The sequence below is a fragment of the Eptatretus burgeri genome, chromosome 4, assembly GCF_056783735.1.
Source record: "Eptatretus burgeri isolate ZD-2024b chromosome 4, Ebu_testis_v1, whole genome shotgun sequence".
NCBI classification, from domain to species: domain Eukaryota; kingdom Metazoa; phylum Chordata; class Myxini; order Myxiniformes; family Myxinidae; genus Eptatretus; species Eptatretus burgeri.
The window spans coordinates 78,507,107-78,528,036 of record NC_140964.1 but is presented as its reverse complement, the minus strand read 5'-3'; the positions used below and the strand labels follow the sequence as shown (position 1 = coordinate 78,528,036).

The following is a 20,930-nucleotide window of genomic DNA, read 5'->3' as shown; positions in this document are numbered from 1 at the left end:
ATAATCTTTGCAAACAGCTTCCCCACTGCATCCAACAAGATAATTCCACACCAGCTGTAGCATTGTGCGAGGTCTCCCTTCTTCGGTAGTGGTACAAGCTCTGCATCCCACCACTCACAATTGAAATTCAATATTCTTTCCACTTAGTACTGAAAAGGTCCAAGATATGCTCCATCATATCTCCTCTGCAGCACTTTACCCTCTCAGTTAGGGTTGCATTTTTGCCACGTCCAGTGTTCCCCCTTCTGTAGGGGGCAAACTCCCGTTTTTGACACCCCCAGTGTTCCCCCTTTTGTTGGGGGTCTCACTCCATTTTTGCCACCCCTACTGTTCCCCCTTTGGTGGGGGGTTCACTCACGTGCTGTCTCACTCGGTATTGATACACTGATTGAAGGGCATTCTCAGGAAAGGTGCTTTTCCCATTTTGTCCGGTTTGTAAAAGATTCCGCCAGCACCAAAGTGTTTATTAAGGGCGCATCACGATTCTTGATTGCACCTGGTCTCACCGGTTGAAGACGAGCTCTTCCATGTTGCATTTCCCTAAAACCGTGCCACACTCTCCTTCCCAAAACCCCTTTTAAGATCCTAATTTCCATCGATCTATCCCTCCCTATCTTTCACGTGCCTTATGTTGGAACAAGAGACTTTTTACTCGGCCCAACCTTTGTGGAACTATTCTCTGCAGCGCATATCTCTGCCCATCATGTCATTGTGAGTCCTCAACCCCTGAACAAATAAACTGTTACAGTGCTGTACTTACAATATCTATCTCTATATCTCACTCTCACTCTCACTCTCACTCTCACTCTCACTCTCACTCTCACTCTCACTCTCACTCTCACTCTCACTCTCACTCTCACTCTCACTCTCACTCTCACTCTCACTCTCACTCTCACTCTCACTCTCTCACTCTCACTCTCACTCTCACTCTCTCACTCTAACACTCTAACACTCTCACACTCTAACACTCTCACTCTCACTCTCTCTCTCCCCCTCTCTCACACTCACACTCTCTCTCCCTCTCACACTCACACTCTCTCTCACACTCTCCCTCTCCCTCTCCCTCTCCCTCTCCCTCTCCCTCTCCCTCTCCCTCTCCCTCTCCCTCTCTCTCTCCCTCTCCCTCTCCCTCTCCCTCTCACACTCACACTCACACTCACACTCACACTCTCTCTCTCCCACTCACACTCTCTCTCTCTCTCTCTCTCTCTCTCTCTCTCTCTCTCACACTCACACTCTCTCTCTCTCTCTCTCTCTCTCCCTCTCACACTCACACTCACACTCTCTCTCTCTCTCTCTCCCTCTCACACTCACACTCTCTCTCTCCCTCCCTCTCACACTCACACTCTCTCTCTCCCTCCCTCTCACACTCACACTCTCTCTCTCCCTCCCTCTCACACTCACTCTCACTCTCACTCTCACTCTCACACTCACACTCACACTCACACACTCACACTCACACTCACACTCACACTCACACTCTCTCTCTCCCTCTCACACTCACACTCTCTCTCTCCCACTCACACTCTCTCTCTCCCTCTCACACACTCTCTCTCTCTCTCTCTCTCTCTCTCTCTCTCTCTCTCTCTCCCTCCCTCTCACACTCACACTCACACTCTCCCTCACACTCTCTCTCTCTCTCCCTCTCCCTCTCCCTCTCCCTCTCCCTCTCCCTCTCCCTCTCCCTCTCCCTCTTCCTCTCCCACTCACACTCACACTCACACTCTCTCTCTCTCTCTCTCTCTCACACTCTCTCTCTCTCTCTCACTCTCACTCTCTCTCTCACACTCACACTCACTCTCTCCCTCACTCTCACACACACACTCTCTCTCTGCCTCACACTCACACTCTCTCTCTCTCTCTCACACTCACACTCTCTCTCTCCCTTTCACACTCACACTCTCTCTCTCCCTCTCACACTCACACTCTCTCTCTCTCTCTCACTCTCTCTCTCTCTCTCCCTCTCACACTCACACTCTCTCTCTCCCTTTCACACTCACACACTCTCTCTCTCTCTCTCTCTCTCACACTCACACTCTCTCTCCCTCTCACACTCACACTCTCTCTCCCTCTCACACTCACACTCTCTCTCTCTCTCACACTCTCTCTCTCTCCTCTCTCACACTCTCTCTCTCCCTCTCACACTCTCTCTCCCTCTCACACTCTCTCACACTCTCTCACACTCTCTCTCTCTCTCTCTCACTCTCTCACTCTCTCTCTCCCTCTCACACTCTCTCTCTCCCTCTCACACTCTCTCTCTCCCTCTCACACTCTCTCTCTCCCTCTCACACTCTCTCTCCCTCTCACACTCTCTCTCTCCCTCTCACACTCTCTCTCTCCCTCTCACACTCTCTCTCTCCCTCTCACACTCTCTCTCTCCCTCTCACACTCTCTCTCTCCCTCTCACACTCTCTCTCTCCCTCTCACACTCTCTCTCTCCCTCTCACACTCTCTCTCTCCCTCTCACACTCTCTCTCTCTCTCTCTCTCTCTCTCTCTCTCTCTCTCTCTCTCACTCTCTCTCTCTCTCTCCCTCTCACACTCTCTCTCTCCCTCTCACACTCTCTCTCTCCCTCTCACACTCTCTCTCTCTCCTCTCACACTCTCTCTCTCCCTCTCACTCTCTCTCTCTCCCTCTCACACTCTCTCTCTCTCTCCCTCTCACACTCTCTCTCTCCCTCTCACACTCTCTCTCTCCCTCTCACTCTCCCTCTCACACTCTCTCTCTCCCTCTCTCACTCTCTTTACCTGTTCCCTCAAGGAGTCCTTGGCGAGCCAGCGAACCCGATCAGCCCGCAAAGCCGCCAGCTGTTCCCGCTGAGCCGTCAGAGCCGCATCCCCGTTTCGCGTCGCCAGTTCCTCGAGCATCTCCAGGGTGCGAACGACTAAGGGCAGCAGAGACCCCAGGGCGTCCCCGCCACACGCCGCCGCCATCGCCTCCACTTCGCGGCCCATCAGCGCCGCCAACGCGTACACATCGGCGGCCGTCATCTCCCCGGCAGCCTTGGCCAGGGGCTCGGGAGAAGCCTCGGCAAGAAGGATCCCCGACTGAGGCTCCGCACTGGCCATCACGATCTTTTACTCTCAACCCTTCGGGAGGTTTCTGTCCGGTCACCGAAAGGATGGAAGAGCGGGCGCAACGCGGCGAATTTATCCACCGCGTCACAAGCTTGCGACTTGCTTCAGAAAATTCCAACTAGAAATTAACAAAAGAAACTTTCATTGAAAAGTTGGTCTCGAACCTAACAGCGTTGCGCTTATACATCGCCCCAAATCTTGCTTTTCATTTTCCCATCAAAATGTCGTCAAAACAGAGTGTTGAGATTTATCCTGACCGAGATAAACAGACGGCAGACGAAAAATATATGAAAAGTGAAAAAAAAACGGCATTCATAATAAATACAGCAGTTTATCACATCCACAATCCGTAATATAATTTTTCTGCCTCAAGTGCAGCTCATCCCGAAGCAATGAGAGTAATTTGATTGAAGTGAGACTGCGATGTGCGAGTGAGACTTTTTTAGATCCTCGTGGAGGATCTCTAAGTCTTACTCACGTTGTTGTTCTTGTGGACTTTTTTGTTTCACAGCTAACAGTTTTCATCAAAACTTCCTGAAACTTGGCGTATATATGTAAATATACCCTGCGCAGACAGTAACCATCTCCGATTTTGAAAATTCCTACGAGAAAAAAAGTTGTGACGTCAAAATATCTCCGCTCATGGAAATCGCCAAAAAATTATCTCAAACAAGGCAAGCTTTTTGAATTCTGTTTGTGGGAATCGAACAGGGCATAAGCAGAGATGAATTACCGCACCTATAATACATCACCATGACGTCATATCAATTTTTATGACGTCACACTTATTTTGGACATTTTTTGTTTCACAACCCAGAGTTTTCATCGGATCTTCGTGAAACTTGCCATGTATATGCAGAAAGCCCACGCGCAGGCAGTAACCATCTCCAATTTTGGAAATTCTTCCGAGAAAAAAAGTTGACGTCATAATATCGCCGCAAATGCAAATCGCCAAAACAATGATCTCCGAAACTAGGCAAGCTTTTTGAATTTTGTTTGTGACAATCAAGCCGGGCATTAGCACAGATAATTTATCGCAAACCTGAAACATCACAATGACGTCATATTCCTTTTTATGACGTAATCATAAAGAGGACGAGGATCTTTGCTCATTTGAGCTTGTTTATTATTCTTGAACGTTTTTCCTGCTCAGAAATTTTCCAGAAATAAAGATTTTCTCAAATGAGGATTGTGAGATACATCTTGTTTGAGTCCAGTATTTATATTCCCTTCAAATTCACGGAGTAATTCTCACATTTTCACGATGCATTTGTAATATCACAGTCAGACACAAACTAAATATTGACAATACGCATCACGAAAAATATCGTGCATTTACAATCACGAATAAAACGACGTCAATGACATTAAAATGGCATATTCCTTCCAACTTCACCATCGGCCATCGATTGATGACAGATCCATTTTGTGATTTAGGCCGGTGCTGGTCTTTCATCGGAAATGTTCTCAACCAGCTGGTCTGTTTTTCCATTGGATATCCCCAAATCTCATCACAAATTGGCCTGTGGAGTGGGATTTCAACATCCGTGCCAAGAAACTTTGACGCGAACACTCGTGCCGGTCTCAAGCGCAGTTGTCATTTGAGAGACTGATGACAAACAAAGGAAATGCACCACGAGGGGATGATAAAAGATTGAAAGATAAACAATTAACATTTGGTGTGATGTTGATGAAAATCTCAAGAACCCATTGAATTGTTGCTTCAAATAAACGAATTGACAACAGCAGAAATATTTTGAAAAAAATTCACCCGATGACGAGTTGTTGATGACAAAATGTGAAGGAGACCACAAAGAAAATGGAGATGCTGGGAGTTGAACCCAGGGCCTCATACATGCAAAGCATGTGCTATACCTCTGAGCTACATCCCCTCTGTCTTAAAAATTTTATCACGTGCAGTGAAACTGCAATCAGCAAAACATACACAGCCAAAATATTGAGCTGATTGAAAGGAGACTGCAGCTTTCCCTCCAACAACATACACTGTTGTGACACCCTTTTCCTCCAATATCTGCGAAAATAATATAACAGTAAAATAAGTAAAAGCTTTCAGAAACAAGAATTCTTGTCTTTTCATTTTATCATCTCAGTGAAAATGTTTTCTTTTTTCCTGCTCATCAGATTGGATGATCTTCCATGATGTGCAAAATACGATTTTAAACAATGACATCAACAATATTTTTTACGAAATATTCTTGAGCCTCTTTCCTGAAAAAAAAAAGTCTCCAGAAATCAAAAAATTTCTCAAATGAGGACCATGAGAAACATCTTGTTTTCGTCCAGTATTTATGTTCCCTTCAAGAGTAACGGAGCAATTCTCACATTTTCACGTGCATTTGTAATATCGCAGTCAGACACAAACTAAATATTGATAATACGCATCATGAAAAATATGTTGCCTTTGCAATAACATTTTGAACGATGTCAATTACAAAGAATGGCATTTTCCTTCCAACTTAGACATTGGCCATCGAGTGATGACGTACCCTTGATGTGCTTCAGGCTGGTGCTGGTCTTATATCGGAAATGTTCACAACCATCTTGTCCGTTGGACCATTGGAAATCCCCAGATCTTGTGACATATTCGACTGAGGAGTTGGATTTCAACTTCCGTGCCAAGACACTTGGACTCAAACACTCGTGCCGGTCTTCACCGCAGTTGTCACTTGACAGACTGATGACGAACAAAGGAGATGCACCACGAGGGGATGACAAAAGATTGAAAGAGAAATAACTCACATTTGGTATCATGTTGATGAAAATCTCAAGAACCCATTGAATTGTTGCTTCAAATAACCGAATTGACAACAGCAGAATTATTTTGAAAAAAATTCACCCAATGACGAGTTGTTGATGACAAAATGTGAAGGAGACCAGAAAGAAAATGGAGATGCTGGGAGTTGAACCCAGGGCCTCATACATGCAAAGTATGTGATCTACCTCTGAGCTACATCCCCTCTTTCTTGTACTTTTTGTAACGTGCAATGAAACTGCAATCTGCATAACATTCAGGTCAGGTCAGGTATGGGAGCATGTGCCAGAACAGCACGTCGCTGCGTCCACTTTCCGCCGGTACTCCAGGGGCCTCCGTCTGGCCATCCCCCAGGCAGATGCCAGGCCCATCCCCATCTCCTTGAGATGATGGTCAACCTGTTGCAACCATGAGGCACGTGGTCGACCCACTGGCTTCCTCCACTCATGAGACTCCCTCGCTGAGAGAATCTGGTGAGCAGGATCAGAGTCAGGAAAACGAGCCACATGTCCATACAGCCGCAACTGATGCTCACGGACTATGCAGGTAACAAATCTCATCCGAGTCTCTCTCAGCAACCGCTCGTTGGACACAAAATCCGACCAGCGATAGCCAAGGATTCTCCGAAGAGACCTGGTACCAAAGGAATTAAGTCTCCGTCTCAGATCCTTGGTCAGAGTCCAAGTCTCGCATCCATAGAGCAAGACTGGAAGTACCAAGGACCTGAAGACTTGGACTTTCGTCCTCCCCCACAGGTACCGGCAGCGCCACACCCCATGATCCAGTGAATCCATGACTCCCCAGGCCCGACCCAGACGTCTATTGACCTCTGACTCGCAGCCAGCAGAGACATGAATATCACTGCCAAGGTAAGTGAATCTCTCCACGACCTCAACATCCTCACCACAAACAGACACAGACAGGACAGCAGCATCCAAGATGTCACCGAAAGCCTGGATCTTAGTTTTGACCGAAGAAACCCGTAATCCCAGCGGCTCCGACACCTCATTCAGCACCTCGGGGGCCCCCAAGAGGATGTCTAAAGTCTCCGCAAAGATGACTGCATCATCTGCAAAGTCAAGGTCCGAGATCTTGACATTCCCAAATGATGCACCGCAACTTGATCTCTCCGACATCCTCCCTAGAATCCAGTCCATACAAGTGCTGAAAAGTGTGGGGGCAAGTACACATCCCTGACCAACTCCAGTACCAACTGGAAATAAGTCAGAGATGGTACCACCACACTTCACAGCACTCTCAGTACCAGAGTAGAGTTCAGACATCAGATCGATCAGTTTTGGTGGCACCCCACGAAGACCAAGAATCCTCCAGAGGACATCCCGATTCACTGAATCGAACGCTTTACAGAGATCAACATAGGCTGCAAGCAGCCCCTGCCGAAACTCTCGTCTGCGTTCGGTGAGGACACGAAGTGCAAGGATACGGTAAATCGTTGACCTCTTTGGTGTAAAGCTTGACTGCTCTGGACGCTGGTGCTCAAGCAGATGGTGGCGAACCCTATCGAGAATTATCCGAGCAAAGACCTTGCCCGGCACTGAGAGCAGCGTCACCCCTCGGTAGTTGTTGCAGTCTTGGCGATCACCCTTCCCTTTCCAGAGAGGGACAACAAGGCCCCTCTTCCAGTCAGTTGGGATGATGCCTGTGTTCCAGGCAGAGCACAAAACTGCATGCAACGACACGAGTGCAGCATTTCCACCAGCCTTGAGAAGTTCGGCATGGATGCCACAGATCCCTGGAGCTTTACCCCGTTTCAACTGGTTCACCGCAGCCCGTGTTTCCACAAGCGTAGGTGGACCACAGTTGATTCGAGGGTCAGCAACAGGGATTGTAACACCCTTGACATCCAACTCGACAGTTGGGGGATCAGCCTGGTACAACCGCTCAAAGTAACCGGCCCAGCGGGCCTTCACTTCAGACTCCTCTGTCAAGAGCCTACCACTCTTTGCTCGAACTGTAGTGCTCCGAGGGATGGGCTTGGATGAACGTAATGCGCGAATTCCCCTGTAAGCGGGACGAGAATCACCTGTCCACAGGTGATGCTCTACCCCCTCACAGATTCCTCGCACATAGGCCTCCTTGTCCACCCTCAGTGCACGTACAGTTTTACGCCTCAGCTCCCTGAACAGCTCAGCTCTGCCATTCAGCCTGGCCCTGCGACTCTGGTCAATGGTATCCAGTGTCCCTTGAGAGACAAAATTTTTCTTTGCCCCGCGGTGAGCTCCAAGGCATCCACCGGCAACATCAAGGACGGTGGTCTTGAAGGCGCTTCACAACTCTTCAGGACCCCCCAAAGCACTCAGACCCCCAAAGTGTCCACTCAGCCTGTTCGCAAACTCCTCAGCTACTCTCTCATCCCTGAACTTGGCAACATCCAGCCTCGGCTGGGATGGTACCACTCTCCAGGATTTAAGGTGCAGCTTTAGAGTTGCTACAACAAGCCTGTGGTCAGTATTGAGGAACTGAGCACTCCGGTAGACCCTGCAGTTCTGGATCATCCTCCAACGACCGTCAATGAGGACATGGTCAATCTCCTTTGCCACACCGCCAGCGTTGGAATACCAAGTCCAGCGATGAGCTTGTGGGCGCTGAAACCATGAACCAGCCACCCTAAGTCCATGACTTCTTGCAAAGTCAAGGAACTTAGTGCCATTCTGGTTCATAGTTCCTGACCCATGGGGACCAACACACACCTCATAACCGTCCCTATAAGTTCCAGTCGATGCATTGAAATCCCCCAAGACTAGAAGTGTATCTCGTCTGGGGCACTGATCAACCACAGACTCAAGCGTGGCGTAGAATGCATCCTTCACGGTGAGATCACTCGCCTCAGTCGGAGCATAAACAGAGACCAGGAAATGACACCTAAGGAGTGACGAATCCTTAATCTCATAATACGCTCGTTAACCGGTGTTACCTCAATTATCATTGGGGTCAGCTTATTGGACACAGCAACAGCAACTCCTTGGGTATGGTAACCATCAGAGCGACCAGACCAATAGTAGGTGTAACCACCCACCATTATCTCGCCGCAATCCGGTCTCCGAACCTCAGAGAGAGCTGCAATCCCGATGTCCAAACGCTTGAGCTCAGATGATAACAGAGACAGGTGATCATCCTCTCTTAGGGATAGGACATTCCAGGCACCCACCCGAAGGCACCGCCTCAGGTTAACCCAAGGAGACCGCCGTCTGGTGGACGACACCTCAGCACCACTCCGACACACTCTCCCGCAATCTGACCCAGGGATGTTACCCCGTGGTTTCCCTCCTATCAAAGATTGGGGGTCCCGAAGGCTTTGCCCCAATCCCGTCATCCGGTGAGCTGCCCTGCGAAGGGAAGCTGCACAAGAGGTACTCCCACGGAGTGGGTTTTCAGATTTTTTTGCGTTTTTGCGTTTTGCGGAATGAAGGGTTTTACGGTGGCCGGAGTGCAAATCCTGCCACCAACCTCCTAATAAGAAGTGACCCAACTGCAGGAGGACGTCCGCAGACACAGTCGGGCACTAGATATGGATGGCCGTTGGCTCACAAGGAGCTCCTCCGCCCTTTGACATTCAGAGCCAAAATATTGAGCTGTCTGAAAGGAGACTGCAGCTTTCCCTCCAACAACATGCACTGTTGTGACACCTTTTTCCTCCAATATCTGCGAAAATAAAAAAAACAGAAAAATAAGTATAATCTTTCAGAAACAAGAATTCTTGTCTTTTCATTTTATCATCTCAGTGAAAATGTTTTCTTTTTTCCTGCTCATCAGATTGGAATGATCTTGCTTGACAGGCAAAATATGATTTTGAACAATGACATCAACATTAAAAAAATTTGATCTTCTTGAGCCTCTTTCCAGCAAACAAAGTCTGCAGAAATAAACTATTTTCTCAAATGAGGACCCTGAGAAACATTTTACTTTTGTCCAGCATCTATGTTCCCTTCAAGAGTCACAGAGCTCTTCTCACATTTTCACGACACATTTGTCATATCGCAGTTCGGCCAAAGTCACATTTGCCACGGCGGCCGCGGGGACTCCAAAATCTACGGCCACGAGCAATTATACGGCGGCCGCAGTATTTCCACGGTCACACAATGAAGCAGTCACATATGTTTTTATTTTTCGGGGAGCTGCACGGCGTATTTTGAAATTGTGAAGAGTGAAAACGTGGGATTGCCGTACGGTCTTTGATTTGATGTCGCACGGTGACCTTAAGGGGGCCCTACGGCGGCCATAGAATTTTGAAGGCAGACGTAAGATAGCCTCAAGGTGCCCGCAAGGCGACCACAGGGGGGCCCCAAGGCGAACGTGCAGCCAGACGGACGGTAACGAATGGGTTAATTTTTTTTTAACCAGTTTTTTTTTCGGCTTGTCGAATTGCTACGGCGAACGTAGAAATGAAAAAAGTTATAACTCCGTGTTATAATTCCATGGCGACCCCTCCGGCCTGTAAAAGATAGCCAAACGACGTAGGGCCACCCTGAGGTCACCGCAGAAAATCTGCGGCCGCCGCACGTTTCTGTAAATTCAGAGGGCGTACGGTCGCCGTATGCTCGCAGTCGAGCAAATGTGACTTAGGCCTCAGACACAAGCAAAATATTGACAATATGCATTATGAAAAATATCGTGCCTTTGAAATCACGTTTTTTACGATGTCAATTACATAAAATGGCGTTTTCTTTCCAACTTGGGCATCGGCCATCGATTGATGACGTACCCATTGTGTGATTCAGGCTGTTGCTGGTTTTACATAGGAAATGCTCACAACCAGCTGGTCTGTTTTTACATTGGATATCACCAAATCTCGTCACAAATTCACCTGAGGAGTGGGATATCAACTTCCGTGCCAAGACACTTGGACTCAAACACTCGTGCCATTCTTCACCGCAGTTGTCATTTGACAGACTGATGATGAACAAAGGAGATGCACCACGAGGGGATGACAAAAGATTGAAAGACAAACAACTTACATTTCGTGTCATGTTCATGAAAATCTCAAGAACCCATTGAATTGTTGCATCAAACATCCGAATAAACAACAGCAGAATTATTTTTTTCAAAATTCTCCCAATGACGAGTTGTTGATGACAAAATGTGAAGGAAACCAGAAAGAAAATGGAGATGCTGGGAGTTAAACCCAGGGCCTCATACATGCAAAGCATGTGCTCTACTTCCGAGATGCATCCCCTCTATCATGAAATTTATCACGTGTCATGAAACTGCAAACTGCAATCTGCATACGATGCAGAGCCAAAATATTGAGCTGTTGAAATGAGATATCGCAGCTTTCCCTCCAACAACATGCACTGTTGTTTCATATTTTTCCAACATTTTCTGCAAAAATAAAAAAACACAGAAATAATTATGATCTTTTATAAAAAAAAAGAATTCTTGTCTTTTCATTTTATCATGTCAGTGAAAATTTTTACATTTTTCCTGCTCATTAGATGAGAATGATCTTCCATGATGGGCAAAACATGATCTTGAGCAATGACATCACTTACACTTTAAGATTATTCTTGGGCGTTTTTCCTGCTCACAAATGTTTGAGAAATAAACGATTTTCTCAAATGAGGACTGTGAGATACATCTTGTTTTCTTCCAGTATTTATGTTCCCTTCAAGAGTAACGGAGCAATTCTCACATTCTCACAATGCATTTCTCATATCACAGTCAGACACAAGCAAAATATTGACAATACGCATCATGAAAAATATGTTGCCTTTGCAATAACGTTTTGAACGATGTCAATTACATAGAATGGCATTTTCCTTCCAACTTAGACATCGGCCATCGAGTGATGACGTACCCTTGATGTGCTTCAGGCTGGTGCGGTTCTTATATCGGAAATGTTCACAACCAGCTGGTCCGTTGGACCATTGGAAATCCCCAGATCTTGTGACATATTCGCCTGAGAAGTTGGATTTCAACTTCCGTGCCAAGACACTTGGACTCAAACACTCGTGACGGTCTTCAACGCAGTTGTCATTTGACAGACTGATGACGAACAAAGGAGATGAACCACGAGGGGATGATGAAAGATTGAAAGAGAAACAATGAGCATTTGGTGTCATGTTGATGAAAATCTCAAGAACCAACTGAATTGTTGCTTCGAATAACCGAATTGACAACAGCAGAATAATTTTGAAAAAAATTCACCCAATGACCAGTTGTTGATGACAAAATGTGAAGGAGACCAGAAAGAAAATGGAGATGCTGGGAGTTGAACCCAGGGCCTCATGCATGCAAAGCATGTGCTCTACCTCTGAGCTACATCCCCTCTATCATTAATTTTGTCACGTGCAGTAAAACTGCAATCTGCCTATGACGCAGAGCCAAAATATTGACTTGACCGAAAGGAGGGATCGCAGCTTTCTGAACAACAACACGAACTGTTACGACAACATTTTCCACCATTTTCTGCGAAAAAAAAATATAACTGAAAAATAAGTAAAATCTTTCAGAAACAAGAATTATTGTCTTTTCATTTTATCATCTCAGTGAAAATGTTTTCTTTTTTTCTGCTCATCAGATTGGATGATCTTCCATGATGTGCAAAACATGATTTTGAGCAATAACATCAACAATAATTTTTACGATATATTCTTGAGCCTCTTTCCTGAAAAAAAAAGTCTCCAGAAATAAACAATTTTGTCAAATGAGGGCCGTGAGAAACATCTTGTTTTCGTCCAGTATTTATGTTCCCTTCAAGAGTAACGGAGCAATTCTCACATTTTCACGATGCATTTCTCATATCGCAGTTCGACACAAGCAAAATATTCATCATACGCATCAAGAAAAATATCGTGCCTTTGCAATAACGTTTTGAACAATGTTAATTACAGAGAATGGCATTTTCCTTCCAACTTAGACATCGGCCATCGAGTGATGACGAACCCTTGATGTGCTTCAGGCTGGTGCTGGTCTTATATCGGAAATGTTCACAACCACCTGGTCCGTTGAACCATTGGAAATCCCCAGATCTTGTGACAAATTCGCCTGAGGAGTTGGATTTCAACTTCCGTGACAAGACACTTGGACTCAAACACTCGTGCCAGTCTTCACCACAGTTGTCATTTGACAGACTGATGACGAACAAAGGAAATGCACCACGAGGGGATGATAAAAGATTGAAAGATAAACAATTAACATTTGGTGTCATGTTGATGAAAATCTCAAGAACCCATTGAATTGTTGCTTCAAATAACCGATTTGACAACAGCAGAAGAACTTTGAAAAAAATTTCATCCAATGACGAGTTGTTGATGACAAAATGTGAAGGAGACCAGAAAGAAAATGGAGATGCTGGGAGTTGAATGCAGGGCCTCATACATGCAATGCATGTGCTCTACTGCTGAGCAACATCCCTCATTCTTGTTTAGTTTGTCCCATGCAACAAAACTGTAATCTGCAAAAGACACAGAGCCAAAATATTGAGCTGACTTAAAGGAGACTGCAGCTTTCCCTCCAACAACATGCACTGTTTTGACACCTTTTTCCTCCAATATCTGCAAAAATTAAAAAACAGAGAAATAAGTATAATCTTTCAGAAACAAGAATTGTTGTGTTTTCATTTTATCATCTCAGTGAAAATGTTTTCTTTTTTCCTGCTTATCAGATTGCATGATCTTCCATGATGTGCAAAATACGATTTTAAACAATGACGTCAACAATAATTTGTATTTTATATTCTTGAGCCTCTTTCCTGCCGACAAATTTTCCAGAAATCTATAATTTTCTGAAATGAGGACTGTGAGATACATCGTGTTTTAGTCCAGTATTTGTGTTCCCCTCAAGAGTTACGGAGCGATTCTCACATTTTAATGTTGCTTTTATCATATCACAGTTGAACACAAGCAATATATTGACAAGATGCATCTTGAAAAATAAAGTGCCTTTACAATCACATTTTAAACTAGAAATAGCAATCAGAGATTATAGACCCTCACCAGAACTTGTTTTGTGCAGTGTTTGTGTCATTTCGTGTGGTGTTTTTGCACTGTTGTGTTATGTCATGAAGAAGAGACATCATTAGAACTGCCACTTTAAAACAGCTGGCAGTGATGACCGGATACCAAGACGTCACACTTTGATGCAACCCCGCTTTGTTTGGACACCTGACCCTGATCCATGATCTTTTTCATTGTTTTTCAATTGAATTTAGAATTGGAAAGAAATAAATTAAATTCAAATAAAATGGAAGACCAAAGAGGTACAGCCCTGCATTGTAGAAATCAGAAGGAAACCATGTAAGCAAAAAGCAAAGATGAAGTCATTGGGATGAACCTGTATTGGATTTGCATTTCAGTTGCTCCTCCTCTTCCCTCAAACCTATGCAAGGACAGCCAAAAAGTGTTTTTTAAAAAACATCAATGAAACAAATGAGCTCGAATGAGCTGAGATCCTTGACCTCTCCACATCCTGTCCAAGATAAAGAGGAGGCAATATAATGCAATGATTTGAATTCACAAAACCCAGAGTCTCAAATAGCGCTCGTCGCTGGCCTGCCGAGGTTGTCCGTTATTTGAATAAGCACGAGCCATGTTCAATGATATCATTATCATAATGCAAAACAGTCGACGTGATTTTTTTATATTTTAATTTGATATAAAAAATTCGCAAATTGTACACATGTTGCATTATGGTCAGTGTAATACGGTGAGTGAAGAAAATGTTGAATATAGTTGTAATCTAGATACATATGATCTTGTTTCGGCGATTTCCATTCGCGGAGATATTTTAAAGTCAAATTTTTTTTCCAGAAGGAATTTTCCAAATCGGAGATCGTTACTGTCTGCGCAGGGTATTTTTACATATATATGCCAAGTTTCAGGAAGTTTTGATGTAAACTGTAGGCTGTGAAACAAAAAAGTCCAGAAAAACAACAATGTGAGTAAGACTTGGAGATTCTCCACAAGGATCTAAAAAGTCCAGAAGAACAAGATGAAGAACAACAACGTGAGTAAGACTTAGAGATCCTCCACGAGGATCTAAAAAGTCCACAAGAACAACAACGTGAGTAAGACTTAGAGATCCTCCACGAGGATTTCAAAATCAAAAAGAATTAAGAGTAAAATAAAGTTATTCTGGTTGCCAGGCCATGTGTCCAATCAAGTTGAAATTTAAAACATCGATTCAACTTCCCAACTCGATCATTATAGTGAAGTTTCATGTCAATTGATAAAGCGGTTTCAGAGACAACAAAATTTAATATTTTTCTTAAACCAAGATGGCTGCCAAACCATGGAACGGATCAATTATTCCTTTAAAAACTTGTGCACCCAAGGCTTGGGGAACATTTTTGTGAAGTTTACCCTCGATCTAAATTATTGGTCTCGAGAAGAATTTTTTTATCGGTTTTTGGGTAAATCCAATATTGCTGCCAAACCATGTGACCTGTGATGTCAAATGTGTGAAACTTTTGTTCCTCATGGATAGGCGATCATGCATGTAAAGTTTTACTTCAATCTTTTCAGTCACTTCGGAGAAGGAGATTTTTGAAGGAATAAAAAAACAAGGATAATGTGGCTGCCGAATCACCAATTTTGTTATGAATTGTTTTCTGTGGATATCCCGAGATGACACACAAAAACTTTCATAATTATCAAATGTAGCATTCTACATCTGCAATAAGGACATCATAAAGAAGGCACCAGTGACAAAATAAAAAAAAAATCTCGCTTATTCCCCATGAGGAATGCTTGCCCGGTGACAAGTTTCAACTTTTTTCCTTGGTGCAGTTTCAGAGAAACAGAGGTCCAATATTTTTCCATTTTTTGCAACCTGGCTGCCACATGATGAGACCAGTAACATCACAATTACGATTAAAACATTCCACAGGAGGAGTCACACCGATGGTGAAGAATTCTTCTTCATCCAAGAAGGTGTTGCGGAGAAAAACACAAAAGTTCTGTGCAGACAAACAAAGAAACGAACAAACAGACAGACAAATAAATGGACCCAAATGCAATACCTTCTCGTTTGACGAGGGTAACGACATCATTTTCTTTGAAATGGCATTTTTCTTCCTCCTTGGAAATCGGCTATCGAGTAATGACGTACCCATTAGGTGCTTCAGGCAGGAAAGACTTCAATCTTACATCGGAAATGTTCACAACCAGCTTGTCTGTTGGACCATTGGAAAGCCACAGATCTTGTGACAAATTCGCCTGAGGAGTTGGATTTCAACTTCCATGCCAAGACACTTGGACTCAAACACTCGTGCCAGTCTTCACCGCAGTTGTCATTTGACAGACTGATGACAAACAAAGGAGATGCACCACGAAGGGATGATAAAAGATTGAAAGAGAAACAACTAACATTTGGTGTCATGTTGATGAAAATCTCAAGAACACATTGAATTGTTGCTTCAAATAACCGAATTGACAACAGCAGAATTATTTTGAAAAAATTCAGCCAATGACGAGTTGTTGACGACAAAATGTGAAGGAGGCCAGAAAGAAAATGGAGATGCTGAGAATTGAACACAGGACCTCATACATAAAAAGCATGCACTCAACATCTGAGATACATCCCCTCTGTCTCACAACTTTTCTCACGTGCAGTAAAACTGCAATCTGCATACGATGTAGAGCCAAAATATTGAGCGATCTGAAATGAGATATCGCAGCTTTCTGTCCAACAACATGCACTGTTGTTTCATCTTTTCCCAAGATTTTCTGCGAAAATATAAAAAAAATAGAGATATAAGTATTATCTTTTGTAAAAAAAGAATTCTTGTCCTTTCATTTTGTCATATCAGTGAAAATGTTTTCATTTTTCCTGCTCATTTGATGAGAATGATCTTCCATGATGGGAAAAACATGATCTGGAGCAATGACATCACTTACACTTTTATATTATTCTTGAGCGTTTTTCCTGCTCACAAATTTTCCAGAAATAAACGATTTTCTCAAATGACGACTGTGAGATCCATCTTGTTTGAGTCCAGTATTTATATTCCCTCCAAGAGTCACGGAGCAATTCTCACATTCTCACGATGCATTTGGGATATCGCAGTCAGACACAAACTAAATATTGACAATACGCATCATGAAAAATATCGTGCCTTTACAATCACGTATTTAACAATGTCAATTTCATTAAAATGGCATATTCCTTCCAACTTCGACATCGGCCGTCGATTGATGACGTACCAATCATTTGCTTCAGGCCGGTGCTGGTCTTACATCAGAAATGTTCACAACTGGCTGCTCTGTTTTTCCATTGGAAATGCACAAATCTCATGACAAATTGGCCTGATATAAGTCGTGGGATTTCAACTTCTGTGTCAAGACGTTTGGAATCGAACACTCGTGCCGATCTAAAGCGCAGTTGTCACATTGCAGATTGATGACGAACAAAGGAGACGCACCACGAGGGGATGAGAAAAGATTGAAAGAGCATCAATTAAAATTTGTTGTCATGTTGAGGGAAATTTCGAGAACCCATTGAATTGTTGATTAAAATAACTTCAATGACAAAAGCAGAATGACTTCAAAAAGAGGAACCCAATGACGAGTTGTTGAGGACAAAACTGTGAAGAAGACCGAAAAGAAAATGGAAATGCAGGCAGTTGAAACCAGGACCTCCTACGTCCACAGCCGATGCTCCACCTTGGAGCTAATCTACTCTTTTGAATAAATTTTGTTATGTGCAGCAAAACTGCAATCTGCATATGATACAGAGCGAAAATATTGACTTGACCAAAAGGAGGGACCGCAGGTTCCTGAACAACAACACGAACTGTTACGACAACATTTGCCACCATTTTCTGGGAAAATTTTTTTTATAGGAAAATAAGTAAAATCTTTCAGAAACAAGAATTCTTGTCTTTTCATGTTATCATCTCAGTGAAAATGTATTCTTTTTTCCTGCTCATCAGATTGGATGATCTTCCATGACATGCAAAATATGATTTTGAACAATCACATCAACAATAATTTTTATGATATATTCTTGAGCCTCTTTCCTGAACAAAAAATCTGAAGAAATAAACAATTTTGTCAAATGAGGACCTTGAGAAACATCTTGTTTTCGTCCAGTATTTATGTTCACTTCAAGAGTAACGGAACATTCCTCACATTTTCACGTGCATTTGTCATATCGCAATTTGACACAAGCAAAATATTGATAATACGCAACCATGAAAAATATGTTGCCTTTGCAATAACGTTTTGAACGATATCAATGACATAGAATGGCATTTTCCTTCCAACTGAGACATCGGCCATCGAGTGATGACGTACCCTTGATGTGCTCAGGCTGGTGTTGGTCTTATATCAGAAATGTTCACTACCAGCTGGTCTGTTGGACCATTGGAAATCCTACGATCTTGTGACAAATTCGACTGAGGAGTTGGATTTCAACTTCCGTGCCAAGACACTTGGACTCAAATACTCGTGCCGGTCTTCAACGCATTTGTCATTTGATAGACTGACGATGAACAAAGGAGATGCACCACGAGGGGATGATGAAAGATTGAAAGATAAACAATTAACATTTGGTGTCATGTTGATGAAAATCTCGAGAAACCTTTGTATTGTTGCTTGAAATAACCTTTATGACAACAGCAGAATCATTTTGAGAAAAATTCACCCAATAACGAGTTGTTGACTCCAAAATGTGAAGGAGACCAGAAAGAAAATGGAGATGCTGGGAGTTGAACCGAGGGCCTCCTACATGCAAAGCAAGTGCTCTACCTCTGAGCTACATCCCCTCTTGTTTGTACAGTTTGGCACGTGCAACAAAGTTGTAATCTGCAAAAGATACAGAGCCAAAATATTGAGCTGACTGAAAGGAGACTGCAGCTTTCCCTCCAACAACATGCACTTTTCTGACACCTTTTTCCTCCAATATCTGCAAAAAAAAACAAAACAGAGAAATAAGTATAATCTTTCAGAAACAAGAATTCTTGTGTTTTCATTTTGTCATCTCAGTGAAAATGTTTTCTTTTTTCCGACTCATCAGATTGCATGATCTTCCATGATGTGCAAAATGAGATTTTAAACAATGACGTCAACAATAATTTTTATTTTATGTTCTTGAGCCTCTTTCATGCCGATAAATTTTCCAGAAATCGACGATTTTCTGAGATGAGGACTGTGAGATACATCGTGTTTTAGTCCAGTATTTGTGTTCCACTCAAGATTTACGGAGCTATTCTCACATTTTGATGTTGCTTTTATCATATCGCAGTTGAACACAAGCAATATATTGACAAGATGCATCTTGAAAAATAAAGTGCCTTCACAATCACATTTTAAACTAGAAATAGCAATCAGAGATTCCAGACCCTCTCCAGAACTTGTTTTGTGCAGTGTTTGTGTCGTTTCGTGTGGTGTTTTTGCACTGTTGTGTTATGTCATGAAGAAGAGACATCATGAGAACTGCCACTTTAAAACAGCTGGCAGTGATGACCAGACACCAAGACGTCACACTTTGATGCAACCCTGCTTTGTTTGGACACCTGACCCTGATCCATGACCTTTTTCATTGTTTTTCAATTGAATTTAGAATGGGAAAGAAATAAATTAAATTCAAATGAAATGGAAGACCAAAGAGGTACAGCCCTGAATTGTAGGAATCAGAAGGAAATCATACAAGCAAAAAGCAAAGATGAAGTCATTGGGACGAACCTGTGTTGGATTTGCATTTCAGTTGCTCCTCCTCTTCCCTCAAACCCATGCAAGGACAGCCAAAAAAGTGTTTTTCAAAAAACATCAATAATAAACAAACGAGCTCGAATGAGCTGAGATCCTCGACCTCTCCACATCCTGTCCAAGATAATGAGAAGGCAATATAATGCAATGATTTGAAGTCGCAAAACCCAGAGTCTTATATAGCGCTCGTCACGAGTCTACCACAGTTGTACTTTATTAGTATGAGCACGAGCCTTGTTCATTGATAGCTTTATCACAATGCGAAACAGTTGACGTGATTTTTTTCGATTTTAATTTGATTTTAAAAATTCGCAAATTGTTCACATGTTGCATTTTGGTCAGTGTAACACGGTGAGAAAAGAAAATGTTGAATATAGTTATAATTTAGATACATATGATCTAGTTTCGACGATTTCCATTGGCGGAGATATTTTGAAGTCATAACTTTTTTGTACAGAAGGAATTTTCAAAATCGTAGATCGTTACTGTCTGTGCAGGGTATTTTTACAGATATATGCCAAGTTTTAGAAAGTTTCGATGAAAACTGTAGGCTGTGAAACAAAAAAGTCCACAAAAACAACAACGTGAGAAAGACTTAGAGATTCTCCACGAGGATCTAAAAAGTCCAGAATAAGAAGATGAAGAACAACAACGTGAGTAAGACATAGAGATCCTCCACGAGGATCTAAAAATCAAAAAGAACCAAGATCAAAAAAAAGTTATTCTGGCGTCCAGACCATGTGTCCAATCAAGTTGAAATTTAAAACATCGATTCAACATCCCAACTCGATCATGATGGTGAAGTTTCACGTCGATTGATAAAGCGGTTTCAGAGACAACAAAATTTAATATTTCTCTTAAATCCAAGATGGCTGCCAAACCATAATACGGATCAATTATTCTTTTAAAAAAACATGCACACCCAAGGCTTGGGGGACATTTTTGTGAAGTTTACCCTCGATCTAAATGATTGTTTGAGAGAAGAATATTTTTTTATAAGTTTTTGGGTAAATCCAATATTGCTGCCAAACCAAGTGACCTGTGATGTCAAATGTGTGAAACTTTTGTTCCTCATGGATAAGCGATCTTTTCAGCCACTTCAGAGAAGGAGATTTTTGAAGGTATAAAAAACAAGAATAATGCGGCTGCTGAATCACCGATTTTGTCATCAATTATTTTCTGTGGACCATTTTCTCACGAGATGACACAAAAAAACTTTCATACTGATCAAATGTAGCGTTCTGCGTCTGCAATTATGACATCATAAAGAAGGCACCAGTGACAAAATAAAAAAAATCTCACTTATTCCCCATGAGGAATGCTTGCCAGGTGACAAGTTTCAACTTTTTTCCTTGGTGCAGTTTCAGAGAAACAGAGGTCCAATATCTTTCCATTTTTCCAACCTGGCTGCCA

The 20,930-nt window shown here is 43.0% G+C and overlaps 1 protein-coding gene and 4 non-coding genes across 7 annotated transcripts in view; all 5 read right to left on the bottom strand.

Moving 5' to 3' along the window:
• Positions 1–3,191, bottom strand: part of LOC147028459 (RILP-like protein 1) — an 86,883-nt gene extending 83,692 nt beyond the window's left edge. Inside the window, exon 1 of one of the 3 annotated variants that reach the window (XM_085878872.1) lies at positions 2,748–3,191. In XM_085878872.1, coding sequence (XP_085734998.1) covers positions 2,748–3,068 — 321 coding nt within the window. In that variant the 5' untranslated portion in view covers positions 3,069–3,191. The remainder of the gene's footprint in view (positions 1–2,747) is intronic. The other 2 variants (XM_085878873.1, XM_085878874.1) reach the window with 2 other exon arrangements.
• A 1,706-nt stretch (positions 3,192–4,897) lies between these two features.
• Positions 4,898–4,969, bottom strand: TRNAA-UGC (transfer RNA alanine (anticodon UGC)). The gene has a single exon. It is a non-coding gene; the product is annotated as a tRNA-Ala (tRNA).
• Positions 4,970–5,983: 1,014 nt separating this feature from the next.
• Positions 5,984–6,055, bottom strand: TRNAA-UGC (transfer RNA alanine (anticodon UGC)). Its single transcript has one exon. It is a non-coding gene; the product is annotated as a tRNA-Ala (tRNA).
• A 6,009-nt stretch (positions 6,056–12,064) lies between these two features.
• On the bottom strand, positions 12,065–12,136 carry TRNAA-UGC (transfer RNA alanine (anticodon UGC)). The gene has a single exon. It is a non-coding gene; the product is annotated as a tRNA-Ala (tRNA).
• A 6,366-nt stretch (positions 12,137–18,502) lies between these two features.
• TRNAA-UGC (transfer RNA alanine (anticodon UGC)) lies at positions 18,503–18,574 on the bottom strand. The gene has a single exon. It is a non-coding gene; the product is annotated as a tRNA-Ala (tRNA).
• Between the last annotated feature and the right edge of the window lie 2,356 nt (positions 18,575–20,930).